Genomic DNA, 24509 nt, shown 5'->3' on the forward strand with positions numbered 1-24509 from the left:
TATAGGCCTCAATCGTTCAGTGATCCATCATCAGCAGCCTTGAATAAACAACCCCTTCACTGATCGGGTTACCTGAAGTGCGAGGCAGGGATTATGATCCCCACTTTGGTTGATGCCTTCTCCAATCAAGTCAATAACCCAAACCTACACCTCCATCCGATTCCTCGTCACTCTCTCCAGACTCATTATCAGTGTTATCAACAGTCTCATCATCATTGAGATGCGCTAGTGAATCGGAATCTGTAACTTCTATAGTCGTCAGGATATATATGGATGCAAAAGTTACAGTGGTTTTAAATGAACTGACCATCACTTTCTCCATCACCGCTCTCAAATACTTCTCCAACTTCAGAAATTGCGACAGATCCCATGACCGCAGTGATGTTCGTTATCGAGTCTGGATGCCATGGGGTTGGTTGTTGTTGGGTAATAATCTGCTCCTCGACAAGGTTGCTCAGCTCTTTGCTAAGGTTTGCCAAAACACGGCGTTGATCTGGCCAGTACTTGCTCTCCACGCGCTCAGGTAGATCGATAGGACGCCAGTTGAGATATGTCTTTTGATGACATTCGGGCTCCACAAATCTACCAGGATGCCATTTGAAGTATAATTTGCAGCAGAAGCATGCAAGCTTGCTGCAGGCTATGTAACGATCATGTGCCACAAATTTGCGTTGATTTCGATGAAATTCTTCGAGCATTTGGATCTCCGCGTGGACATTGTGCTGTCTTTCCTCGTCGTCAGATATAGCCCTGATCGCATCTTCAAGCCCCAATGAGCCATCTAATTGTCCTAGATAGACTTGCAGGTCCTCTAGGCGTGGATCGTCAGCAGGAAGCATTCTTCTGATTATTGAATCCAAGTTTCTTAAGCCATCTGTCATAGGTATCTTTGCTGCGACTGGGGCTTGTACTCTTCTGATTTCGTAGGAGTCCAGAAGAGGTCTCAGTAATAGCGAGTCATTAACGAGATTAGCAGGTGTGCGAATCTTCTCAGCTAGACGGCCAACGAGATGCTTGACAGAACGAAATGCTTCTGCTGTTCCTTGCGGAGCTACTATCATCTCCTGTCGTAGAGCCTCTAATGTTGCTATCTGAGGAGCGTGGCGAGCATTGTAAGCAGCCCGACAAAGGATTAAAGGGTCGGTTGTGGCAGAGGAGAATTGGGGTAACCAGTCTAGTAGAGCGGCAACTCCTACTTGCTTGTCAGCTGAATGTCTCTTTGTGACCACTTCTGTCTCACCAGGTGTCTGAATAGTGTCGAGATTGGCTGTTAAGTAAGTCTCGCAGAAACGCGTAGCCCGATTTAGCATTCCACGTTCTTTTCTTAACCTTGAAGCAGCAAATTGGATGGATCTAACTGTTAACATTGCTATCAGCGTTTCTCTTTCTGTTTCCGTAGAGTTTGGTTCTCTTCGTAAATCTTCTAAGACAGTAGAGAGAAACGCGACAACGCTATCATTTGGCGACACGTTCGACGCAATCCAAAATACCACACCATTGTCCCGAGACTCAAGAGCTATTGAAGTTGTTGTTTTGCCGCCTCTTTGGTAGTCGCAAAAAAAAACATAAACTTGAAAGAAACCTTCTTCTTGCGCTTTGCAGGTCTGTAGGGGGTCGGGAGACGGCGGTATGGGGACCGTTGGCTCTTTTAAGGATATGAAAGAGGGCAAGGAACTCAAAGAGTCGAGAGAGAATTCTCATGTACTTGTCTAAACGTGGTGGTCCGATACCCATGTTGATGGCAGGATTTGTTGTAATAGCCACTAGAGGACCAGGTTATCTTAACAATGCAAGAGTTGTTGTAAAAAGGGATGAAACCAGTAGGAAGTAGATGTCGAGGAAAAGGCTGCCTTTAAATATTTATTAATCTTTTCTAGTTTCGGGTCTTTGAAGCCCAATCAGGTTTTCTCGTCTGGTTTGGTAGGCTTCCCGCATATGTGGGCAGTCCTACAAGGGGGAGACTTGAAAATAAAAAATCGACTAGTGTCAAGCACATTCGATATTTCGATGGATGCCTGGCCACACATTTACTAACTTTACGACATCGCGTCGCGGCAAGTGAAACCACGTATTTTTGACATGCCAGACTTCTTAATAGAGGGAATATTACTAATATTTCTTAATAAAGTCAAAAATCAAAAATCAAGAAGACAAAAAGGAAGTAAGATAATAGTTTAGTGCCATGAGCAGAGTCGGGAAATAGCTATAGTAAGTTCTTTAGCTCCATCAGACAAGATCTGCCGTAGAGGACTCCACGATCTTGGCACTTCCACATATGCTCAAAGTCTCGACATGATAATGACGGCCGGGCAAGGACTCAAACGCCAGTCCAAATACCAAATTCAGAAGTTGCTCCCAAGCATACAGCCTCAAGTGTTCAAAATCAACTCTTCGAGCACGGCATTGATTGGTAGCATCTTCCAGCTCGGAAGCGACTCAATCAGGGCTATGGAAGTCGGAAGCCCATCCAAAAATGGGCTGGCGGATCATGCGAAAGATCTTATAAATCAGACCGCGGCGATCAGGACATGATAAATGTCGTGAGAAGAACACTCATCGTGGCGACGTCTAGGGTTGCCATCAAATTGCGAATTTCATATTGCGCAACACTCCAAGGTCACCTGGTAAGTCTGTAAAATAGTGTCAAGTGCAACACCCTCATCTTGTGCGTGCCTCATCACGGATATTGTGTATTCAAATGGGTAACCTTTCTCCTCTGAGCTTTTAAAAATCTCGATGCTCCAGGGCCATGCTGGGGTCAGTGTCATGCAACTTATATCGATCCAGCCAGGAATACTGACACGACCAGTACCTTATCCACGATCTTATCTTTGAACCTTGGCAGTGTAGTCAAGAGAGGCTGGAAAAAAAGCTTACTTCAATGAAACGGCAGTACAATTGTAGGGAGATCTTGATTAGTGCAGAAGAAAATGTGCTATATTTTCTTGTCTACATGCTCGAGTAAGGGACTTTTGCTTCTGCGCCTAACAAAGTTCCAAACACAGCCAATCTGGTAGAATTAGAATTGGCATTTATTATCATTCGGTGTGCTGGGCGGTAGATGTGATTCAAGAAGCGGGCTTAATGCATGTGTTCCGCCAATAACTCACAGCTTACTCAATCAGGTATGCAAAGCCAATTGAAGAACCAACATGGACATATAGAGTAGTGGGACTTCGTTACTCATAGCATGAAAACCTCAACCACCATTCAGTATACCCACGCAACCTGACCAAGCCCCAGCCTCACCATGCCTCACTCAAAGATGGAACATACCTGGAGCCCATTCGCCTAGGAAGGCTTTTTTCTTGGGCCGCTAGTCGTCAGACTACTTGACGTAAGGATCGAGCTTATTTACTCCTGGGACTGTTCAACGTTAATATGCTACGCTCTTTATATATATGACGAAGGTGGTTTCAAACAGGGAAACTAGTCCATACTAGGTTTATGTTTGCAGATGGCATAGGGCGTTAATACTAAGCAGGTTAGTTATCACGTCTCTTAATAATCAAGTAATACGTATTAGGCTTATTAATATAAAGAAGTCTTATTAATAGCTGGTAAGCTAAGTCTATGAGAATGCTAATAAATATAATCTATATACTAGTAAATAATAATAGCAATCAGCGAGGTTATCGCAGAATTAGTGGTAATTATAGTAGATTAACACTGATCATAATAGATCATCTATAATTATAGAGTCTTGGCACTGATCTGTTTTATAGGGCATATATATAATTAGAGGAAAATATAAGATATATATAATATAACCGTTAGGGTTATAATATAATCTCTCCCCTCTGTTAGGCCTTATCCTTAAGGCCTAGTTAATATATTTTCTATTGGTTATCCCCTGGTAAGTCTAATCTTAATCCTATAATCCCCTTAAGATATTTAATTATATAGCAAAAGCTAAGAAAACCTCTACTAATAATCGCCAATCTCTCTATATCCTTATTATAGCATTTAGGAATCCTATTATGCCTTATTCTAATTATATTTATTAGAAAATAAAGAATTTATATATCCTTAATCCTGCAAAATCGAATTATTATAATCTATATATTAAATCTAGGATATCCTGCGATAGTTATAGTCTATCTATGGCAGCTAATATATTTATTTAGTATGAAATTATTTTATAGGTTTACTAATATAATATCAGCTTAAAAGATTATTAATAAGAAGCATTACCTTAAGCATAAGAAAGAGATTACTAAGGATAAACTAATTAATCTTTAGGCAGAATCTACTTATATCTATAATAAAATAAATACTTAGTTTATTAAAATTACTTATTTAAGGTATTAGTATTATATAGTAGAAGTAAAAGGCTTAGATATAATCTAGCAGGGTCTTAGCTTTATAAATAAGTTAGAGAGGGCAGAGTATAATAAGTAGGCTGCTTTAGAAAGTGCTATAGTTAATAGGTCCTTCTAGGACTAGTCTGCTATTACTAAATAGTCTAAGTAAGATTTATTAAATCTTAGTGCCTTTCTTAATTCTTCTAGTTCTAATAAAACTTCTTTAGGAGTTATTAGGCATTAGTAAGATATTTTATTAGTTCCTATATATTTTCGCTTTCTAGGTAATTCTTCTATTTAATTAGGTATATCTTTTATCTGTTGATTTTATTTATTTTCCTAATTGCCTCTGCTTTATATACCTCTGGTCCTATAATTTATCATAGTTCATTGCCGGTTTTAATATATATTATATCGGCGGCTAATTCTAATATTAAAATATAGTAGATTAGGTAATATCTAATATTTAGAGGTAGGTCTAGTTTATATTAATCTTCTCCTGTTTTTTATTTAATCTTAACTGGTCCTAGGTACTTATAGTCTAGTTTATGGCTTAGTTAATCTGTTTTAATGTTTTTAGTAGATAGGTAGACTATATCTCCCTTTGCAAAGGTTAGTCCTTTTAACCTTTTAGGGTTATAGTATCTTTATATCCTTTTTCTAATATGTTCTAACTCAGTTTTAAGTTCTTTATAAATTTCTCTTAGCTTATTGCTTATAATAATAGCTATTAGATTTATATTCTTAGGTTCCTAGGCATTATAATATACATCAGGTATAAATCCGATATTTATATCAAATAGCATAAGTTTTATACTTTTATTATAGGCGGTGTTATAGGCTAACTAGGCGCTTAGTAGCTTCTTAACCTAATTATCTTACTTATAATTAATATAATACTATAAGTATTATTTTAGTACTTAGTTTATTTATTTTATCTAGCTATCTGCCTATAGTCTAAAAGCTATAATAAGTTAGTAGTTGACTCCTATATATGCTATAAGTAATTACTAGAATTTAGAGGCAAATATTAGTCCTCTATCTAATAGAATCTCTCTTAGTAATCCTTATTCTTATACTACCCTATTATAGAAGATATAGGCTATTTCTTCTATATCTATTACCTCTCTATAGGGTAAGTAGATTAAGTATTTTATAAGTCTATCTACTATAACTATAATACTATTATAGAAGATTTTAGTTAAGGGTTCTTTTAATAGCAGTAGTTTAGTTATAAAGTCTATTATAATTAAGCTCTATAGTTGTTCTATAACCTCTATTAGTTATAGTATTCTATAAGGTTTATATTATTATATCTTTATTTTAGTGCAAATATTATATTATTTAATAACCTTTTCTACTACTTCCTTTGTTATTTAGTAACCTTACTATAGCAGTTATTTCTATATTTTAGTAACTCCTTAGTATCTATATAATAGGTCTGCATAGAATTCCTAGATGAACTTCTGTGGTTCTCTTAGGATTTCCTTGGTTTCTTTTATTTATATCTATCCTAATATTTATATTAGTTAGGTAAATTAGTATTCTTCTTTCTAATTCTTCTCTAGGAGTTATTTCTTTGTTTTAGGTGTACTAGTATTATAGTCTAGGCATCTACTAATTATATCTGCTTTTCTATTATCTAATCCTTTTTTATAAATAATTATAAAGTTAAATTCATAAAGGTATTTAATATAGCGTAATTATTATTAGTTAAGCTCTTATATTATAGTAAAGTATAAAATATTCTAATGGTTAGTATAGACTTTAATTTAGTATATACTTCCTATAAAGTAGTATTTAAACTCCTTAAAGCAATTAATAATTACTAGGAACTCCTTATTATAGATAAGGTAATTAAGTTCTAGTCTATATAACTTATATAAGTAGAATGCAATAGGATATAGCTTACCTTAATTATTATATTATCTAATTTATCCTCCTAGTGCAAAGTCTAATAAATTAGTCTTAAGTTCTATTTCCTTATTAAGGTCAAATATAACTAGTATAGGTTTACTAAGGATAGCTTATTATAGTTATTTAAATACTTCTTAGGTATTTTATTTCTATATAAATTTTCTATCTTTCTTTATAAGTTCAGTAAAGGGGTTTGTAATTTTACTAAAGTCTTTAATAAATCATCGGTAATAGTTAGTAAATCCTAAGAAGCTTTATACTTCTTTTATTATTATTAGTAGTAGCTAATCTACTACTACTAAGATTTTCTTTTATTCTATCCTAATTTTACCAGGTATAATAGTATATCTTAAAAAGTTTACTTCTTTTATATAGAAATAACTCTTTTCTAATTTAACTAGTAGATTAGTATCTTATAAGGCTTTTAAGACCTTATAAATATATTCCTTATATTCTTTTTTACTATCTAAGAAGATTAGGATATTATTTAGGTAGTATACTATAAAGATATCTAAGTACTATTAAAGTATATTATTAATTATCTGCTAAAATGTTATAGGTGTATTAGTAAGTCTGAAGGGCATTACTAAATATTTAAAGAGTCTAAACTTAGTTCTAAATGCTATCTTCTATTTATCTCCTTCTTTAATATAGATTAGATTATAAGCTCCTTTAAGGTCTAAAGTAGTAAAGATCTATTTACCTTATAGATAGTCCTTAAGTTCTATAATAAGCAGAAGTAGGGTCTTATCCTTAATTATAAGGGCGTTTAACTTTCTATAGTCTATAATAAGTTATAGTTTCTTATTCTTTTTAGAAATAAATATTACTAGGAATCTTACTAATAATATAAATATCCTAATATTTCCTTTTATTAGTTTTATTTCTAGGTACTCCTTTAAGGTTATAAGTTCCTTTTTATTAAGGTTATAGATCTTCTAGAATAGTAAATTATCTGTTTTAAGCTATATTTTATAGTCTTAGTAACTATGCTGTAATACCTTTGTTTTAAGTTCTTCTCTAAATAGTTTCTTATAGATATAGTATTCTTCTAGAATATTCTTAAGTCTATCTTATTAGTCTTTTTCCTTATATTCTTTTTAATATTTTAATTATTTATCTAGGTTATATAATTAAGTTCTAAGGAGACCTAGGATCTAATAATTTTATTATTTCTTACCTTTTATATACTTATATTATGCTCTTATTAGAGGTAGTAAATTCTTTGCTTTATGCTTTCCCTTACTATCCTCTTTAATTAAGGTTTAAGATCTCTTATTATTTATCGTGGTTAATTTATTATTACTATCGGGATCACTAGAAAAGGTAACCTGGCCAGTCCTCTAGTTAATATATAGGTTTTTTACTTATAGCTAATCTATACTAAAGAGGATATTAATTTCCTTATCTAAAGGAAGAATATTAAAAGAGATTCCTTGATTTTTCCCTGAAATAAAGACCTTAAGGTAATTAAGCTCCTAGTTTATAATTCTATTATTATAATTAAAGAGTTGCCTTTTTGTATTAAGTAGCAGGTAAGGGTATTATTTCTTTTTCTATAGTAGTTTTAGCTATATAACTATTTTTAGGTTAATAAAATTCTATTTAGCTTTATAATTAATCTAAGTATTTAGCTATTTTCCCTTAATCTGAACTTTTAATATTAGGCGTTTTAGTTTTAGGTCTTTATATAACCCTAGAGTATTTAGTAATCTAAGTTACTTTTATTTCTACTTTTTACTTATCTAACGCTTTATTACAGATAGTATATAACTTTTTCTAATATATCTTGGTATATTTATTTACAGTTATTATTATTATACCCTTCTCTGTTAGGGCAGTTATTAATAAATTCTTTATTAAATAGCTATTACTAGTATTATTCTTCTAGTTCTATGCTTAGGTCTTTATCCGATATTAGTTATCTAGATAGTATATTCTCTTATATTATATATAGTCCGTCTATTTCCTATTAACACTGTATTTCTTCGGTATTATCTATGCTTATATCGCTAGATAATGGCCATTTTATCGGGTAATTATATTATTTATTATTAATTTTTATGGCTTCCTTTTTTATTAGATAGTTATATTATCTGCTGTTAATTCGTTCTTAGTGCTTTTTTTCTTATTCTTGGATTTCTTCCTTCTTATAAGTATACTTTCCTTAAGTTATTTTTTTAAACTCTTTTTCTACTTCTTTAATTAGCTATTAGGAATACTTAATCCCTTTTAGCAGTTCCTTCGTTTTGTGGATTTATTGGTAGTAGGGCATACTAAATTATAATTCTGCCACTCTAAGGTTATTATACTATATATATATAAGGTATCCTTCTATTTTATATTTTAGGTAAGGTTTATTACTTAGTATGCTAGGTATTACTACTAGGAAATAATTATTATTTAACTTTTCTTATTTATGTTTTTTACACTAATAATTCCTGCATAATGCCTAAGATATCTTATTATATTAGGGGTATATTGGCATAGTTTATATATTGTTTTTAGTATTAAAAGTAGGTTCTTTGTATAAGGGGTTAAGCATGTTATTTATATAGTATATTCTAATATAGATTTTATTTCCTTCTTTAGTATCTTTATATTCCCTGGCTCCCTATATATAAAAGTCTTCTTATATCCTATATATCCTTACTCTGAACTTATTATATTCTAGTTAGTATTCTTTTATCTATTTTTTTATAATTTATTTATCTTTAGAATAAAAATATTATATAGTTATTTGTACTGCTTTTCCTTTATATCCTATTAATTAGGAGTTTTAGTATTATTTCTATTAAATATTATTTCTGGCTTTGACTTCTTTTTTTTATATTTCTTTCTTATCCTAGAGTCTAGTTCTAATAGGGATATTATCTATTATTTGGGATAACTAGGCTTACTTATCTATATTAGGGGTAATTATTTTTCCTTCTCTGATAACTCTAAGGATCTAAGGTTCTCTGAGTTTTTATTTCTTATAGTTTTCTTAGTATTAAGTATTTTCCTTAGCTTAGTATATAAGGTTATTCTCTTATCTATCTTTCTTTAATTAGTAGTAGGCCGCTTAGTATTTTTTAAATTTAATACTTCTTATATCCTTGGCGTATTTTTCTTTGCCTTTGGTTATAGCGCCTCTTTCTATGGCTTCTTTATAGGTAGGGAATGGATCCTATGGTTCCTTAATTAAGCTATCTGGGTATAGGCCTTATTTTGGTTTTTTTATTTCCTTTAGGCTAGTGGTTTTATATCTGCTTCTAATAACTCTAAGTATTTAGGGTTCTCTAAGAGCCTCTTTTTTAGTATTCTTCTTTTTTTATCTCCTCTCTTATTACTTCTATTATTCGGATACCTTCCTCTCTAGATCCTGTATATATTTATAATAGTATTATTAGTTTACTTTATTCCTTTTAATTCTTTATTATTATCTCTCTTCTTTAGTTAATACCCTAAGTTATCTTCTCGGTTAGGACTTAGGATCTAGTTCTATAAACTTAATTAGGTAATTAAGAACTATTTTATAACCGCTTTAGGTTATTCCTAGTATTTAAGTATAAATAGCTATTTAAGGGTCCTGCTATTTAATTAGTCCTAGGGTTTACTTACCTTAGTTCAGGTCCCTAGCCCTTCTTAGTTAGGGGCACCTATATACTATATATCTAAATTAGTTATAATTATAATATTTAGTCCTAGATATATCTTACTGCCTATTATTATTGCTAGGTTAGGTGGCTCTAAGTAATATAGGTCTTGATTATATTTTATATAAGGTATTATTTATTTGATTACTTTATTGTTATCCTTGGTTTTAAGAGTTACCCTAGTAGTTATTATTTTATTGCTAATTTAGGTAATATAGGTTAAAGTTATTACCCTATTTATAGTTTGCTTTCTCTCTTCTATATTTATATTATTATTTATTGATTTTAACTGCTATAGTAATATATGCAGTTAAGCCTTCTTTAGGCCTATCGGCTAGGTATAGTTTATCCTTAACTTCTTCTTTTAATCCTCTGTAATAGATTTCTATTAGGGCTTTATTATCCTATTTAGTCTTAGATATAAGCTGCCTAAACTTAGCAGAGTATATTATATAGGACTTATACTACTTAAGCATAAGTAGCTCTGCTGCGGCTTATTATTCTTTATTAATTATACTAAAATTATCTTTAAGGGTTTATTTAAAATTATCCTAGTTCCTAAAGATATTCTAAGTATCTTATTCTTATTTTTTTTCTTTATTTTTAAGGAAGTCTCTTAGGATTAGTTTAAACTAGTCTTTTATATCTCCCTAGATTAAATTTGCAGTATATAGGAGTTTCTTTATAAGGGTATTTAGCTTATTCTTATAGAGGCAGAAGTAAGCCTTTATTTAAGTTAGGAATAGAATTATATTAGCTGCCTATCCTCTAAAGGGTTCCGGCTTAGGGGGTTTAAGTACTTTACCTAAGTCTTATTTATTACTGCCTCTGCTAGCGGTTTTAGTAGGACGTTTATTTACCTAGGCTTGCAGGGTGTTAACGGTAGTGCAGAGCTGCTAGAGCTCGGCTATTATTTCTATGGCACTAGGAGGTAGTCCTATATAAGGAGGTGCTAGGCTGGTATTACTAGTTATCTTAATAGTATAATATTACTTAGTTATTAATATAATATATTCTAAATAAGAGCTATTAATATATAATAAAGGTAGTTTTAAACAGGGAAACTAATCTATACTAGGTTTATATTTATAAATAGTATAAGGCATTAATACTAAGCAGGTTAGTTATTATATCTCTTAATAATTAAGTAATATATATTAGGCTTATTAATATAAAGAAGTCTTATTAATAGCTGGTAAGCTAAGTCTATAAGAGTGCTAATAAATGTGGTCTATATACTAGTAAATAATAATAGTAATTAGCGAGGTTATCGCGGGATTAGTGGTAATCATAGTAGATTAATACTAATTATAATGGATTATTTATAATTATAGAGTCTTGGCACTGATCTGTTTTATGGGGCATGTGCGTGATTAGAGGAAAATGCGGGGTACACGTGATATAACCATTGGGGTCGTAATAATATAGCTGAGCCTAGGTAAGAAGTGGAAGTAATAAAAGAAGAGTATAAAAAATAAGGCAAGGAAGAGACCCTGACGCATCTTAGGTTAGTCTAACCCTAACCCTTGATATTATAAATAAACCGAAGCTTGATTGCCGTATAAATGCATATTTCATTAATAAGCAATTACCAGCAGGCTTAATAAGCTTCGCGCTAAGAGGACAGCCTATCCCTTTGAGTGGGATAGCCCTTAAGAAGGTCACTCGCCCCGTTTTGCTTAGTCATAATGTTATTACGTGAAGGATACCGGAAGTTCGTAAGATGTTTGCCAAGTTTGTAAGGTAGCTCTTTGTAACAATCAGAACTGCTGGTACTTTTACCATTATACAAATTAGCATTAAGGAGAAGTACCGTTAGTTTTATTCATTTTGATTAGTCCTACACCCCTGTCGTGACCCCGCTGACGGGCTGTACTGCTCAAAGGGGTAAGTATGCGCAAGGTGTCTACCCCTCTTGGTTGATGCTGAAAGCCTTTCGTGCTGGTATTACCCCGTCATCCAATAATTCTATTGATGCAGATAAGCTGATAAGGAAGGGGTTTAAATGGGATGTCCCTAATCCGACCAGTTCAGGGGACCTAAACTTTCGAGGAGGCTAGCGGAAGCTAATAATATCTAGAATATGGCTCACATTCATTTTCAGTTTCGTCCTGTCCCAAAACATTGGGTCGTAGTTCGAACAAATACCCATGACCCAGCCAGGGCGCTGGTTATTCAAAGTGACTGCGTTCGCCCAGTCAGCAACAGCATGTTCTGAATGCCCTATGATATGGAGGGACTTGCCTCTGTAACAATCGATCCCATGCAGCTACTCACTCCAGTGCGCAGCCTTCTTGGCTCCTCTGCAGGCCTCGAGTCATATGCCCTAGAAAAGAGTCAGTAAACCTATAGAATGCAGCCACTGACGCTTATGCAGCCAGGCAATGAGCTTTTCCTGGATCAGAAGCCTCCCGAATATCAATGTCTTTTCCGTCTTGAACAACCTCAGAGACCTTAGCCAGGGAGTTGACATGTTAACGACCTAGACTCCATCTTATATAGTTATCGGTTGTCACCCAGATGTGGATCTGGATCTATTGTTACTCAGCCCAAGCCTTTCAAACGGGAGCAACCCCATGAATGAGAACATCCTTAACGCCCTGGGAGTGGCCAACATAGGGATCAAGTTTCTGGCACTCCGTCCAGTTTTCGTACTTTCCATATGGAGAGCGATCTGACATTACCTTTGGAAACTCCTGTTTCCACTACTGTGTGTTGCGACATGATGTGACAGCCACAACTGTGTGCAAAATTGCTCTAGCGCGGGCATCTCGAATATATCTGTATCGGCTGTTACTGACATTAGCGAGTATCCGCGAAGGGTCCTCGTGATTGTTCGGAGGGTGGGGTGTGGCTGTGAAATATGATCTGAGGATCTCGGCATTAATGAGAACGCTGCACCCCAGAAACGACAGCCGAGTCATGATATTGCTTGGATTCCACGAGCCGGGTTAGATAGGGAGCGCCCTTAGTCACCATTACTGAATCGCGTCGCTCAGGACGGCGGCAGCTTTAGTTTGGGTGGGTGCTTACCCCGCTCTCACTAGTAGGTAGATGTTGAGAATGCAACAGCGCAATCTGAGCCCAAGTTGCTGGACTTCGACTATTATCGCACTTGGTCGTATAGGTCAAATTGATTTATATGTTGCATAATCGCCCATAAGAAGATGGAGATGTTAACCATTTCTACTATCTGCCGCAGATGTAATTTAGGTTACTAAGGGGAAAAAAGTCGGCATAGAATAGTGCATGACTCGTCAGCATTTGCTTTAAGATATTGAGAACTTTTAGTATGCTGCATTATATTTCTCACGCGCCTTCATTGATCGGTCTAACGACGTGAGAATACTTTCTTAGTTACCCGCCATATGACCAATGAGAAAGAGATTTACTGACATTAATAGCCAACCTCGCGAGAAGCATATTAGCGGTCGGTTTCATAAACGTCATCATGCCCGCGAGGCTTGAATTAGTATACCATACAAAGTCATGAAATTAGGTAGTGCTTATGGGCCCGGCATTTATTAAATTCAAGTCTTCTATTGCAACATTTCCATAGCCAAGGATTCATCCATCACCACTCCAGTGATTGTACAACCTTCCTTGGCATCAAATCATGTTGACTTTTGGCCAAGCGAGCGAGAGCAGCCCATCAGTGGCATTCTTTTTCGCTGGCTGTATAGCAATCACCCTCTACAATGCCTTGGAAATCATTATTTTAATTTTCATCACCTTCAAGAGATTCTCCGGGTGGTATTTCTGGAGCCTTTTAGTCGCAAGCCTTGGCCTAATCGTCGCCACCATTGGCTTCTTGACCTATTTCTTTAAAATAACCCCACACGCGTACCTTCAAAGCGCTGTTACAATTGCCGGGTGGTGGGCCTTCATCGTTGGGCAATCGCTCGTCTTGTGGTCAAGACTTCATCTTGTCCTCCAGAACCCCTTTATCCTTCGCAGTGTTCTGATAATGATTATCATCAACGCGGTCGTCCTTCTCATTCCCACGACAGCCTTAGCATTCTGCTATAACATTGTCCCAGTCCCGAGGGCAGTTGAACGCGGATATAAGATTATGGAGCCCATCCAAATCACCATATTCTGCGTCCAAGAGTTGATCATATCCGGGCTCTACATCTGGGGAACGGCTAAGATCCTGAAATACACATCGGAAGAAAGGAAGCAACGATTGATGGCAGAACTCATCATTATGAATGTGGTTCTTGTCATCATGGACTTCGTTCTTCTAGGCGTCCAATATGCAGGCTTTCGAATCCTTCAAAATGTCCTTAAATACTTTGCATACAGCATAAAGTTGAAGTTCGAACTCGCAGTACTCGGTAGATTAACAAAGTTTTTCCAAGACCAGGCACTTACTTTTACTTCAAGTACGTTTAGCATATCAGGCCCTATATATTGAAATTTAGCTGATAGCAATTAAGTATTAAATTCTGGTATTATAAGGATGATAAGCTATTTATAATAAACTAACTAATAAGGTATACTTTTTAGTATTTAATATATATAATAAGTATATAATTATATTGAATAAGTATATATAATTTTAATCCTCTTTAATTAAAATTATTAAAAAGATATACTAAATTATAGAATTAACTTAAATTAGTTATTAAACTCCCCTTTAGATATTATAATAACTGTTTAATATATTTATTTACTATACCTGATCTTTCTATATCTTTTATAATATCTTTATCTTGGTTATATTCTGTGGAATCCTTAGTATCCTCAGCACATAATTCGTTGGTGGGTTTATATGCGGCTTTCCAAGGTTGTTCGACGCCGTGTTGTTGTCTTACAACACGTCTTCCTTGGAAAGAAGATTGAGTCGAAAGTCGGGCACCTCGAACGCCTTACTACTAACTTGGGCTTGGACAGCCTGGGCAGGGAAGACAATATTTGCAGACAATGCTCGCCAAAATCCGCGGCCACTTGCCCAGTGGAAGTACAGCGCAGCCAACCAAAAACATTGGGAGTCTATATCGTCTCAAAAATACGAGAAAACACCACAGCCCATCCTAAAGATTGATGTCGAGCAGGCATCTACAACAGCAGGCCCTGTACCCAGGCCAGACCGTGATAAAGAGGAGGTCGTAAAGGTCCCACTGGTTTCAAGATGTTTCAGTTCTCATGTTTTATTTGCACAGCCTTTCAGGTCATTTCTCTGGGGACAAGCTCTCCCAGGAGTAAGTGTGACGGTCGTTCCGGTGGGACAATTTGGAGAGTCGGTCGGGATGCTTTCATCCTGCAAGCCCACTAAGTCCGGACAATGGAAATTTTCCATCCTCCCTCTATGAGGTTATCTCAATTTCAGAGTCAATCATGAATGGTCATGAGGCAGATAACCCTGTCTGGATTAAGTGGGAAAATGGCATTGCCTATAAGAAGGGCGCCAGGAGGGTTTTGAAGTTAGTTTAGTTAGCAGGTGAGTCAGACTGTATAGATTTTATTCTAGGATAGTATTAAGAGACTTGAGTATTTAGGGCTGCTTTAAATTATATCGTAATACTGTTTTCAAAGGAAGCTCGCTTAATCTAAATAATGTTATCCCTTAGTGCTAAAGCATCTGGTATTATAATTTCCGTAACACATCTTCTAACAATAGCCCCACTGGCAAACCCCTTTACAACAACAGTCAGGGAGAACGGAGATACCTATTTAGGCAAGCCCGATCATTCCACTTATTCAAATAGATCGATGCTCTTGCCATGATACTTAGAGAGCTTACTTATATAGATGAAATAGAACGCTAATAATTATACCTTCTCGAAGATGCATTCCTCTTACCTATTATTCTCCTTGCAAACACTTCCTCATCATTACCCCACTTATATAAGTACCATTTACATTATTATATCTGCTAACACAAATCAGATCACAGTAACCCTGCGATAAATTGCTAAGATAATTAATTACTCTATACTACACCCTATTATAATAGACACGGATATTCTTTAAGGCATTAATATTACCAAATAAGTATAATATTACTATAGCATAGATAAAGCTATATGGAATTCCTATAATTAAGAAAGAGTTATTAGGCACTAACATCGTAGTTTGCCCTGTTATAAGTCTTTATATAATAATAGCACTATGACCATTAAGGTCTTCGAAGCTAATACTGCTGCCGCTGCCAGAGGTTATAAGATTAATATAACTATTAATATTAGTAAACTACTTAGAAATAACCAGGACTACATTACCAATAGGATATATTAAGTTAGTAATACAGTTATTTAGTATAGTGCAATCTTAAAAGTTATCTTTGAGAATAAATACCTTAAGAAAGAGTATATTACTTGCCTTTAAAAGGTTTACTTAGATATTAAAATAGCTTTGGTTAAAACTTTAACTACGTATAAATTTATAAAGCAGGCTAATAGGATATACTCCTATCAAGGAGTTATAATACTTTATTTAAAACTTATTTAATAAGAATTAGATAATAAAGTTTAGATTAATGCTACTAGTAATATTTATATCCTTAATACTTTATTATGTATTACATTACTAGGTATAACCTGCATCAGCGCTACGGCTATAGTGGCGATCATAGAAGAGGCACTTAGAAGAGGGATAACAGACCAGCCTACCAAGGTCGAGTTCAAACCAATGGCAGATATTTCAGCGGGAGGATACTGAGATTGGCAGACTAACGCACGAAGTCGTTGTTTCTGTCATGCAACCAGTCCACGATAAGGCATTAAATATTAATGGTATAGTAAAGCTACAGTATATTTTATTGATCCATGGTTAATATAACATCCAACCTCTCATAATGGTGGTCGATTGCTTTATCCACCAATGCAAACTCTCGAAGTAACATCAGCAAACCGTTCAAGTCTGTGAGTTCCAACTCATAGCACAACATCTTAAACAGATCGACTATCGCCTTCTCTGGCTCTATGTCCGAGGCGACAAGGACAACACTAACACACCATAGTAGCAACCGTCTAGCTGTGCTTCTCTCTGCCAGAAACTCAATTTTGTTACACAATTGCTGTAGAAGCTGTCTTCTGATAGTAGCCGACCTTGGAAGTGGGAAGGTAACATGCGTTGCATATAGGAACAATGCAAGCCGGCAAGTCAGATAGATCTCTCGCGACAACGCGATTGCGTCGGGTCCTTGGTCAGAAAGTTGCAAAATTTCCTCCGCAGCGGAGCTAGTGTCGGGTGAAGAGAACAAGTTGTGGTGAACATAGTTTCGACAATCACCGAGAAGGTCAAGGACCTCTGGACTAAATGGCTCCATCGTGTAGTATTGTAGCACACGCGATAGCTCTCCGATCTGTGAAAAAGCTGCCACAATTCCCCGATGCACAGGGGGGTTTATAGAAAGTAGTTCTTCGAAACCAGATCCGGCGCTTTCCAGAGCAAAATGCGAGGCATAAGGTCTAAACAGAATCAGAGGAGATTCCAAGACCATTCTCTTCCCATGGATATCCAGACAGGGATATATTGGCCTCTGCAGCGTGTTTAGAGCACCCATGATGTCAGATAATGAAAGAAGCCAAGCAAGCGCATGATCTTGAAGAGCTTCCACTCCACCATGTCGAGCAAGTAGATTTTGTATAATTGTCCAATGAATTGGGTGGTAATCTCGACTGCCATAAATATCCAGGGCGTGGAGGTAGGTAAATGGAGGGTTGAAAGGACTGGGGTCGCGATATATCCGTGCATCGGTTGTTTCGTTAACCGCCAAGTAGAGGATACACATGATAATACTATCGAGAGGTTTTGATCCGGTAAATGCTTCAACTTCATTCCGCAGGGATTTCAGAGTCAACCCTTTCAAAATGAGTTGCTCTTTTGATTCAGCTTGGTAGGTCGGACCGCCATAGGTCACGTTGAGGACGGAGCGATGGTAGGAAGCTGCCCATAGAACCGCGTACAGGCGTACTTTGTTGTCACATGGGAATACCCAGGATTGATAGCATTTGGACGCATAGGTCATGGGGCGGAAGTTTGGCCAGATAGAAGTGCATGCAAAATGCAGAATCTCCTGGACTTTCAATTGAGAGGTAGTCTCGTCCAGTGGAATCATTGGATCGAAAGCCCCCGCCCCTACATCCCATGCTTGCAAGGGGACAATTTGGCCTGGCGAAGCTGAGGGTTTCCCGCTGACAGAACACAAAAGGCCTTGTCCTGTGTCAGGGGTCGCGTACCCCTTTGGCCTAATAGGCTGATAACGTGTATCGCCCGAGACTCCCAGGGTTGGCAATGTAGGAAGTGAGGCTTTGTCGCTGCATGCACATATATCCCTCCTCTGCCTAAGGAGAAGTTCTCGCTCTGTTGCCGCATTCTGCCTCTGCTGGGATTTCCTTTGGCGATGTGCTTGCTGAAGAAGGCTGGACCGAATCGGCCCTGACCTGTCTACCAGCGCCGGGCCTCCGACGAAGATGAGACGTTTCTCCTGGCTCTCTCCACGTCGTGGCGGCATCTGATGTGATGTCGTTCAATCTCTATGAGTGGAGATTCTAGACCCCTCTTTCGCCATCTGGTAGAGTGGTGGGGCCAAAACCCCTCATTTCCATAGCCATAAATCAGTACCATAAAGATATGGGAACCTGAAAAAAATATCTAAAACATTATTATCATTGGTCTTCTAGTCTATAATATGACACAACGATGAGATTCGAGGAGAGGATGCCAGAGACCGTCGTCAAAGGCCACCTACACCAACAATGTCGTAGGCGATAAACTCAGTTTGTGTCGGGTGTTGTCGGATCATCTGATACATCCGCAAGGTAGTGTATCACATCACCCAATAGCACTCCACTATCTCCAAACTCGGATAACGGCTTTGAGCCTTGGAGCGACTTCATGACGCTCAACATTAGTTGTCGATGTCGCCGGAGATCCTTGATCTCTGACCGAAGTGAATCATTCTCTTGAAGGAGAAGAGCGGCTTCGGTTGTGCTTTCGGTGTATTTGCAAAGGAGTGCTTCATATTCTGTGCGAGAATGATCCAACTGTTGCTGGAGAGCCTTCTGTAATTGGTCCTTGCGCTCACGAAAGCGACGTTGCGATTCTCGATTTTTCAACCGACGCCTCTGTAATACAGATCAGTTCGTCAATGCTTTTGTTCTGAGAACACTTCATTCGTACGCTCTTTGCACTCCCGACTGTAGGGATGGGGCAGCCGTCCAGGCCGATTCGTGTTGTGTAGTTGTCCAATGAGGGAGCCATTGTCGGACTAGCAATTAACCCGCTAGTTGAAGTTATCACTCTGCTGAGATGAAGGTTCTGAAAATTCACGTCTCCAAGATTCTAAGGCGCGGTCAGCATAGGATTCATGTACTAATATGTAGGAAGATTAGGTACCCCATATATAATATCTGAAGGTGTTGTAGTGCCGTCGACTACAGTCTCGCAAGGCGACAAGAGGGGATAAGTGACCTCATGGTGGAGAATTGTAGATGGCTCATCCAACATTGTTGAAAATGCCATGACAAGAGGCTGAATTTTGTACAAAAATGATTAAGATTGAATTAATATAACAAGAAAGTGTAGTAGATGAAATCGAGGAAGACAACCGACTAGAAGGCATCCTTCTCCTGGCTTGCGGGTGGATGCCCGTCTCTTATACTCTCACCTAATGGAAACTGATATGTTCTCGAAACCCGGAACCCTGGATCTTGGCATAAGCGGCAATTTATCCTACTACATACCGAGCTAACCGAAAGCCGAAGTACCTAAGGCCGCAGAGCTTCTCTGGTTTGTGGAAAGTTTACATGGATTTCCTTTATCTTACTGGGATTTTGCTGCGCCATACAGATATATCAGTTCGCTTAAAAACAAGTCCCGAGAATGGAGCGAGCTGAAGATGCTGGCAAATGAGAGACATTGACAGCATTACCTGTCTGGTTATAGCGCGCTCGCTAACCTGAGCCAATCACAACTAAGCAAAGCATTTCTGTATTCGGAATGGGACAATCTCGAAAATTAGATGGAATACTGATGATGTGACGTCGCGGAGCACGTATCAGTTAGAGTTTAGCAGGGAAATGTCCCTAAGTGACGTAAGGCATGAGGGAAAATTCTTAATCACAGTCCAGAGAAAGAAAGCATCACGCGTTTAGCCAAAATGCAATGTCTGATAAGTTGGGCCCAAAACTTGCCTGGTTTTATCAGCTCCACTTAACCTACGGACCCTAAAAATAAGGCTGGAATAAGATAGTTAAAAAAATTTTAAAGCAGGGAAAAGTAAGTTAGGGGATTTTAATTACTTTTAATATAAGATATACTTATTGGCTCGGAAGGGGGGCTAGCTAAGTAAGCATAGTTAGGTATAAAACCCTAAGATATATATAAAAGGGCCAGATATAGGGGGGTTGTTTTTTAGGTAGTAAAGAATATAAGAATTTATATTTACTCAGTTTAAAACTTTATAATATTAACAAATATAACCCTAATATAATTTAATTTCATTTTTTAAAAACCTTAATTATTATATAATTATTATATATTATGGGATTTTATAAGTAATTTCTAAGATTTAACTATTAAAATTAATTTAAAAATAACATAGTTGATAAGCGAGCGCTCCAGACAAGCGAGCGCTCCAGCGCCCTGTATAGCTAAAAATAGCCTACCCTATAGCACCTAGCTACCTTAAATAAAATAGTTAAAAATCTAAAAAACTTTTAAAAAATACTATTTAAGCCTATATATATATAAATAATTTTTTTAGATTTTTAGCTATTTTATTTTATATAGTAAAGCTTATTTATATAGTATAAATAGTATAAATAAGCCTTTTTAATTATAATTTATATAATAAATTAGCTAAAATTATCTTAATAATACTATAGCTTTTTTATATAGTTAAATATATAATATTAAAACTATAGCTCTTTTAGGCTTAGTTTAAACTTTTAAGAGGCTTTTAAAAATTAGCTTATATGTTACGACCCCCGCGCCTACGTCACGTGCCCCCCACAATTTCTACCAATCACACCAGGATCACTTCTCCCCGTAACGATCCTCTTCCATTAGATCACTTGGATCACGACGCTCCAAGACGGGATCACCGTGGATCACGACCAATCCCCATAGATCCTGCCCTTGGATCACTCACATTCTCTATTAAGCCACAAGGCCACTTCTAGTATATAGACCACATTCATTAGCACTTTCATAGACTTAGCTCACCAGCTACCAATAAAACTTCTTTACATTGATCAAGCCTAACACGCATTGAATCTACCATTAAGAGACGTAACACTTCGATAACGCTTAGTACCACGCCCTACGCAATCTGCCAACAATAAACCTAGCACGGCTTAGTTTACCATAGTTGGAAAACCCACCGTCACATTATAAGGTGTAAATTCAAGTGGAGCACTTGCTTATCTGGAGCGCTCGCTTATCAACCACGTTACTAATAATTATTAGAAATTATTAAAGCCCTTTGTTTAAATAGGTTATATAAGAAGTAGCTTAAGGCTATTTAATTATAAGCTAAAAAGGTATTAAAAAAACTAAACCTTTATAATATAATGTCTTAGATATAAAGGCGTTATTATAAGGTTTTAAAATTAAAGATATAAAGAAAATATATTAAGTTTTATATAAGTTTAATTACTTAGAGTTAAAGACCTAAAGTTATAATATTAATATTAATAATAATTAACTTAATTATAAATATTTAATTTTAATTATTAATAATTTTATAATTAATCTTTTAATAAAAATTAATAAGTATAAATTTAAACATATATATTTAATAAAATATATTATAAGTTATATATATATTTAAAAAAAATTAATTACTTATATATAAGATTTAAAGTTTTATATAGAAAAACTAATTTATATTAGGTTTATATTTATAAATTATATAAGGTATTAAATTAAATACATTAGTTATTATATTTCTTAATAATTCAATAGTTAAGTTATTTCTTATAAATAAAATATAGAATATAAAATATTAAAAGTTAAAAACTTATTTAAAATACTTAAAAATAAAAACCTTAAGATAACCTTAAAGTTAACTAAATATATTAAAATAGGCAAGGTATAGGTATTATAATAATGCTAATAAATAATTTATTAATAACAGCTGTACTTTAAATTACCTAATTTTCTAAATCCTAATTAATACCTGGATTTCTACATAATCAGGGCTCCCCAAGCAATTGCACTAAGTATACCCATGTGAGTCAAGCGCTCGGCACCGCTCCCAGTCTCTTGGGACGTATCGGACGCAATTACAGCTGACGCCGATGCTAAGGCAGCAGAATTAGAACTACCTTTCACTGCATCGCAAATCTGTTGGCGCGCGCCCCTAACGTCTGGTACAAATATCGTCAGATGGCGCCTCGCAGCTCTATTGTTTACTCACTTTTGAATATTTTAATAGTGCACTCGTTTTTCAGACATTGCTCGAAACTGTCTGCAAACGGGTCGCTTTGCGAGCATATACATTCTAGGTCAGTACCGGCGCAGCCAATTTCCTTTCCGGCTGTCGAGAGACACTCTATACCGCAGTCTGGCAGCGAAGAAATATCCGAAGGAAGGGCAGAAGGGTCGGTGGAGGTAGTTGCGCTAGTAGTTTCTGCGGTAGTAGAAGAAGCCGCTAAGAAGAGCAGAAACGTCGCAAGGATAAGGAAAATACGGAAGGCCATTGTGATCCTAGTACATGGTGAAAGAGCATAGGCATGTAGAACAGCGTGTGATTAAAGAAGGGAAAGATGGGAATGAGAAATGAAAAAAAAAAAAAGCAGGATTCGATAGGTGTTAAAGTCTAGAATGGTCTTACTTTGAGCTATTTATAAGGCTCGGCTTTCGGCACACTGAACATGACGTTGAGCGACTAAACCGGAATAAGCAGTCCAACCAGATTGTTGACTATAGTGCATAGGGTTAGAAGATATATACTAGCCGTAGCCAAATTAATCAACGCATGAGTCGAGGTTTTAAGCTGCGGGAGGGCATTTTCTTTGATAATAATATTATATATAATTAAATGGTATTTAGGGTAAAGTTGGATTAAAGAAAGGCAGAGATTGAGGTCAGTAGGCCTGTTTCTCGTCAAAACGCTCGAAGATTACGTAATCGAAAGGTCTGGTTCTGTCTTCTCCGGTGTAGTGTGCTGATTAGAACCCTTGAGAAGCACAACAGGAGCATCGATAGTAAATATGGAATTTACGTCATACTGGTAATAATATGCCGTATTAAATGTCATTAGACCCTGGCAAACCTGGCAGCCTAGTAGTGTCCACTTCCATGCCATCATCATCCCCCCATCTCGTCTTTAAGGGGTTATAAGTTTTAATTAGCGCTTCTGAACGCACGTAATTAGGGCTGCATTCTTTATTACTTGATATCTCACAGATTGAGACGGATTCTCTAATAGTGAGTACAAGGTGACGAAATCTGACTTCTTTGCTTGGATTGTGGCTTGGTAGGATTTCTCGTTGTTCATCTACCAGTCTTCAGCTAGTTAACTAATCATAGCCTGAGGAGACGCCGAGCATATCCTTCAGGCGTGTCTCTTTAAACGACCAAACTTGTCTGCCTTTTGTCGCCATATTATATGTCTAGTGCGATTTAGATAATACTCTGCCACTCAATATATTAGTTTAAATGATCCAAGTAACTAGAAATCTTTACATAGCCCAACTCCTCTGTCCAGGGCCATGCACGCTACTATTGTAAGCCCCGTGTTGCTGAATCTTGTAAATGGCGAGGTGGGGAGTATGTGGACCAATTGCAGGATTTATCCTGTACGAAGCGCTATCATCAGTGAATACACTTCCAGTTTGCGCCACATCTATTTTCTGCGCGTAAATCTGAAGAATAATACTTGATGTGTTGGTGGCGGTACCAATGCGTGCTGCGACGTCGACCAGGTCTTTACTAGGCACCGGGACTCCATCCAGCCGTCGATGCACCCATTGAATTGCCTCTCTTGGTGGTAAATGCATCTTAAAACCTGCGGGTTCGATTCCATCCATCGATTCAGAATACATCTTTCTCTCCTGGTAAGCCTTGATAATCTTATTGTATCCGGGATGCGCCAAATTTGGGATATACAGGTTTACATTGCTCCAGTCAATGGGAGCCCCGTCACCATCTGCTTACGTCATAAGCAGCTTCCAGATACCTCCATAATGTTCATTATCAACATGAGACACCACGATGTCGTACTGGGCAGTCTAGGCTAGAATAAGTCCTATATCCTATATCTCTAGGCTCTAAAATATATATAATAAATACATATCTCGTGTATTATGTATATAGATAGTGTGATATGGAGTTAAGTTGCTGACTACTAATAGCTTAGCTCGCTTTACAGCATCTTAGTATCCTTTCTCTTATTCCATACTATCATAGATTTTCTGTGAATTCTCGATCCATATTTGGACTAGCATATTTAATATACTATCTAGGCTAAATGGTGAATTAGTCTAGGGAATATGTTAAAGCTCTAGGGGAAACGCAAAGCTGTTTGTCGACTTATAGCACAGATTAATTTTCGCCGATCCTAAGCGGACACAATATCAGAGCCAGTAAGAGATAGTCAGTGCCATACAGGAGCTTTTCAATCAGGGATGGCAGTTGCATTTAAAGAGTATATGTTACTAAGATCAAAGTAGTCCTAATAGTTGCCTTCTCTAAC

At 36.4% G+C, this 24509-nt stretch overlaps 5 protein-coding genes across 5 annotated transcripts; 1 reads left to right on the forward strand and 4 right to left on the reverse strand.

Moving 5' to 3' along the window:
* Positions 1 to 130: 130 nt before the first annotated feature.
* FOIG_16217 (uncharacterized protein) lies at positions 131 to 1734 on the reverse strand (the record flags this gene model as incomplete). The annotated part of the gene is made up of 4 exons (XM_031217651.1): positions 131 to 246; positions 308 to 1192; positions 1241 to 1516; positions 1572 to 1734. 4 exons carry the CDS (start codon positions 1732 to 1734, stop codon positions 131 to 133), a joined length of 1440 nt encoding a protein of 479 aa, XP_031052623.1.
* An 11741-nt stretch (positions 1735 to 13475) lies between these two features.
* On the forward strand, positions 13476 to 15772 carry FOIG_16218 (uncharacterized protein; the record flags this gene model as incomplete). Its single annotated transcript, XM_031217652.1, has 3 exons — positions 13476 to 14244; positions 14783 to 15063; positions 15752 to 15772. 3 exons carry the CDS (start codon positions 13476 to 13478, stop codon positions 15770 to 15772), a joined length of 1071 nt encoding a protein of 356 aa, XP_031052624.1.
* Positions 15773 to 16579: 807 nt separating this feature from the next.
* FOIG_16219 (uncharacterized protein) lies at positions 16580 to 18382 on the reverse strand. Its single transcript, XM_031217653.1, has one exon. The coding sequence runs from the start codon at positions 18318 to 18320 to the stop codon at positions 16620 to 16622; it is 1701 nt and encodes a 566-aa protein (XP_031052625.1). The 5' UTR covers positions 18321 to 18382; the 3' UTR covers positions 16580 to 16619.
* Positions 18383 to 18582: 200 nt separating this feature from the next.
* On the reverse strand, positions 18583 to 19069 carry FOIG_16220 (uncharacterized protein; the record flags this gene model as incomplete). Its single annotated transcript, XM_031217654.1, has 2 exons — positions 18583 to 18933; positions 18989 to 19069. 2 exons carry the CDS (start codon positions 19067 to 19069, stop codon positions 18583 to 18585), a joined length of 432 nt encoding a protein of 143 aa, XP_031052626.1.
* A 1688-nt stretch (positions 19070 to 20757) lies between these two features.
* Positions 20758 to 22512, reverse strand: FOIG_16221 (uncharacterized protein; the record flags this gene model as incomplete). Its single annotated transcript, XM_031217655.1, has 2 exons — positions 20758 to 20765; positions 22230 to 22512. The coding sequence occupies 2 exons, from the start codon at positions 22510 to 22512 to the stop codon at positions 20758 to 20760; spliced, it is 291 nt and encodes a 96-aa protein (XP_031052627.1).
* Between the last annotated feature and the right edge of the window lie 1997 nt (positions 22513 to 24509).

The sequence above is a fragment of the Fusarium odoratissimum genome, assembly GCF_000260195.1.
Source record: "Fusarium odoratissimum NRRL 54006 unplaced genomic scaffold supercont1.69, whole genome shotgun sequence".
In the NCBI taxonomy this organism is placed as follows: Eukaryota; Fungi; Ascomycota; class Sordariomycetes; order Hypocreales; family Nectriaceae; genus Fusarium; species Fusarium odoratissimum.